This window comes from Sinocyclocheilus grahami, unplaced genomic scaffold (genome assembly GCF_001515645.1).
Source record: "Sinocyclocheilus grahami isolate Dianchi unplaced genomic scaffold, SAMN03320097.WGS_v1.1 scaffold3716.1, whole genome shotgun sequence".
In the NCBI taxonomy this organism is placed as follows: Eukaryota; Metazoa; Chordata; class Actinopteri; order Cypriniformes; family Cyprinidae; genus Sinocyclocheilus; species Sinocyclocheilus grahami.
In genome coordinates this window covers 643-4,662 of record NW_015508793.1, presented here as the reverse complement: position 1 = coordinate 4,662, position 4,020 = coordinate 643, and the positions used below count along the sequence as shown (strand labels likewise).

At 40.4% G+C, this 4,020-nt stretch overlaps 1 protein-coding gene across 1 annotated transcript in view; it reads right to left on the bottom strand.

The window, feature by feature from the left end:
• The window catches only part of LOC107576458 (serine/threonine-protein kinase ATR-like), a gene marked incomplete at its 3' end in the record, with an annotated part of 16,852 nt that overhangs the window by 12,215 nt on the left and 617 nt on the right, over positions 1-4,020 (bottom strand). The window contains exons 3-9 of the mRNA XM_016262630.1: positions 3,366-3,518; positions 2,408-3,279; positions 1,466-1,647; positions 1,212-1,379; positions 958-1,142; positions 366-518; positions 32-230 (exon numbers count right to left, since the gene is read on the bottom strand). Of these exons, the coding sequence (XP_016118116.1) occupies positions 32-230; positions 366-518; positions 958-1,142; positions 1,212-1,379; positions 1,466-1,647; positions 2,408-3,279; positions 3,366-3,518 (1,912 nt within the window). The remainder of the gene's footprint in view (positions 1-31; positions 231-365; positions 519-957; positions 1,143-1,211; positions 1,380-1,465; positions 1,648-2,407; positions 3,280-3,365; positions 3,519-4,020) is intronic.

The window sequence follows — 4,020 nt, the reverse complement described above, 5'->3', positions numbered from 1 at the left end:
TCTCAGAGTGTGTGACTGTTGGATGACGTACAGAAGGACCTCGTGGATGAGGCTATAGGATTTGACTCCTAGATTGTGCAGCAGAAGGGGGAAGCCTCTGACAGCACTGGCCCGCTCAGATTCACTGTTACTTTGCAGGGCCCAGCGGTAAACCGACGACCGCCAGTCACCGCACACACTCTTCGACAGCAGGGCAAGTAGAAACACACAGTGCGCTCGAGTTTGTGCAGCTACAAGAAAACGCACAAAACAACAAACATTGAAATGTACTGTAAGTGAACTGTAAAATAAATTAAACTTATTGAGGAACAACACTGAAATAAACAGTTATCCATTAACATTATGAGACACTATAAGATACTTACAGTAGACAGGAGCAAGTTTCTGGGAGAGTGCAATCAGACTTGCAGGAAAAGAGGCCATCTGATAAACCGCTTGTGAAGAATGCTCAAGCACCCATGGGATTGAGAGCAGAGCACAAATATTCCTGTAAAAACCTGTGTCACCCTGACTATTAGCTGTAAACATACAACACAAATCAAATTAATTCAAATGAACTGATATCATGCCGTTAAATACATCTACGGGCTGCTCATGAGTGAAAATTCAGAAAAATTCTGCAATATCTCAACAAATCAGCAAAAATAAAGTTAAATATAACCTTTAGCAAATCTCAAAATAAATATCCATTTATGTGTATTATAAAGTTGTGGTGCCTAAATTCACCTGTGATATAAAAGTTTCGTTTTTTGTGATTTATTATTATAAGAAAAACTGTTTCATATCGGCCATTTAAGGGTTATTGGCTATAACTTGAAAATAATTATCAGCTTTTCGGTTTTGGCCAAAATTTTTATATTAGTGCATCCTGAAAAAATAACCAGGATGCATTTATATAAAATGGGCCTTTATCCTTACATAGATATTAATAAGGATCTTGCAAAAAAATACACTCACTGTTAAGGTAGAGGACAGCATCAAGTATCCTGATGGTACCCTCCACCAGAGGCTCCAGCTCTTCCTCATTAGAGGTGTTTGCCATCACAGAGTGGCAGCTCTCGACTACCTGAGCCAAAACCCGAGGCTTTAACCAAATGAGCTGAGCCTCATCTGAAGCCTCTGATGTCATCTCTCCTCTGCCACTGAAGATGTATTTAAGAATGAGAACAAATAACCGTGCAACACAACAAAAGTCTTAAATAAAGCCGTACCTCTGTGATCCACTTAGACAGTGCTTTGAGCAAAGTGCAGCCAGATGGAAGATGAGCGCCAGTCCCTGCACGGTGCTCACTGTGTGGTCCCTCATCTGGGTCAGTAACTCATCCAGTCGGCTCTCTACAGCTGCCCACACCTCACTTCTGCGCTTCATGTCCACCTGCCTGATTCAGGACAAGATGAATACACATGGTAAGATGCAAGACTGAAGGAATGTCTATTTGGAGAGTGGGGACAGAGAATTGCATACATTGGCTGAGTTTTTTCCCCACTCCTTAGCTGGGTTGGAAGAGAGAGGTTTGGGCGTTTGGCTGGAATCTCCTCTTCATACATACTAGGATCAGCAGGGTCAGAAACACCAGCCTGCATATCCTGCACTGCAGCAATAGCTTCTGTCATGAGGGCAGCGTACAGGTAGCCTTCCACGCTTTGCTAGTTTTCATAAAACAGAAAATATGTTACTTTCTACAATACATCGCCACTTTACAACTGAGAGTTAATGTATGGCAAGACTGTCAGCAAATAATGATTTAAAGGGATAGTTCACGTAAAAATGAAAATTCTGTCATCATTTACTCACCCTCATTGCAGTCCAACCCCATAACCCAAACCCTTAAATCTTTGTTCATCTTCAAAACACAAATAAGCATTTCTGTCCCTTAATTGAATTTTCTGAGAGATTTCCCAAAAGAAAGTCCAGCTGACCAAAACTATGAAAAAGATCATGAAGAGATTGCACAAGAAAAACCATATGAATCAATAGTTTGATCCAAGTCTTCTTTTGATCAACACACATACATAGAGCTCATCAAATATGGTAAACGGAAGCTCAAGCTTCCTTGCTTGACGCACAAGATCCCATTAGGAGTGTTCTCATGCCTCAAGCAAGAACGGTTGTGTATCTGTGATTACCGTACCAAATTTTATATTTACCAAAGTATTATGGGTTTGGAACAACATGAGGGTGAGTAATTGATTACAGAATTTTCCTTTTTGGGTGAACTATCCCTTTAAATATCAGACTTTCCCCCAATATATTGTATGACTTAACACTTTGAATACAGTGCAAAGAAACATCATTGATTTTCATTTTATTGAAAAGAGCAGCTTAGACCATTTACTAGACTTAAAAGAAGAGGGAAAAACTTTAGTCAGAATTGTTTTTAGATAAACTTTTCCTTTAATCCTTTACCTCCTGCAGGCCCTGTGTTCCAATGGTCTTAATCAGAGATTTGCAAATGGCTGCGACTCTCTCCTTCCGGATCTGCACCGCACACTCATATCCGAGAGGAACAAACTCAAGGACAAAGCAGAAGACTTCACAAAGTGTTGCTTTCACCTCCATTATCTTCAACTGCTCTAGTGCCCCACCAACCACCAGTTTCTCAAGCCTTTCCATCAGCATATTCACATGAACTCTCTCAAACCTGCAGTGAGTGCCTTCCTCGGGCTGGAAAACACATTGGGAGAGCTTCTGGAATTCCTTGCCAAAGACACTGAGCTCTGACTCCTCAAAAGTAGGCAAGGAGTCCAGGAGATGCAAATAAGCAGAGAAAAATGGCTGTGAATGGTCTTCAGGGAAACCTCCCAGAGTCACAATGCGAGTTAAAAGAACCATGGATGCTGCCTTGAGTTTTGGGCTCCCATGAGACAGCATAAGGCAAGTACAGTCCCATATGATGGCCACTTCCCTTGGGAAGAAAAGGCCTTGCAAAATATCTGTCAGCACTGTTAATGAAGTTACTAACAACGCCTGAGCTGAGGCATATGAGGACAGATTAAGGATGGTGGGGGTCAGGTAAACGGCAGAATCCCCAGACCTGACGGAGAAACGTTCCACCACCACTGGCCACTGTGGTGATGGTCTGACCATGAGATTCATATGCACTAGATCTTGCATTAAACATATTAGCTCTGTGGAAAAAAGGCCAAAAAGGACTGAGCCCTTGGCTCTGAAAAGATGAAGCAAGGAGCAGATGACTGATGAAATCTTTATGTGAAGATCTTCACATTCTGGGCAAGCAGCAATTCGCAAGAAGCGGTTGATGATCCATTTACTGAAATCTGTGAAGGGAGAATGGAGGCAGACAATCTAAGCTGGATGTATTCGAGCAGAACTTTAGTAGCTAACGTAAACCAAATGAACTTACCAGAGCAGCTGTTCTCCGAGTTTTTGAAGTGATCTGAAAGACACGCTGGGTTTACGAACATTAAAGAAGAGGATTTAATAATGTGCTGCACAAAGTCCAGCAGCATCACACACGCTGGCTCAGAACTGGTCTTCTTACATAACTCCAGAGCAACTGAAATGTGAGAAAGATAAAACGGAGTAAAAATAAACTATATAAGCATGACACTAAACATGGACTTAAAGCAGTAAAATTACAATGGAAAGAGACTCATTTAAACGAGAAGGATGAAGAGAAATTTTCAATAGATTAAAATATCCTATTAATTAGCTTTAAAGGGACAGATCAGGGGAAAAAATTCTAATTTCATCGTCTTCATGTTGTTCCAAACCTTTATGACTTCCTTTCTTCTGTTGATATTTTGTGAAATGTCCGTGTTTTTTGTTCCTGTTTTGCTTACTGCCATTTTTCAAAATATCTTCTTTTGTGTTACGCAGAACATCATACAATGATAATAAGTAAATAGAATTTACATTTTTGGGAGAACTTTCTTTTTAATATAACATTGCACCCCAAATTTCATGCTACTATAAACAAAATATTTAAACTATGCATAATGTACTCTAGCATCTAGTGTATTAATTGTGTGTGTGTGTGTGTGTGTGTGTGTGTGTGT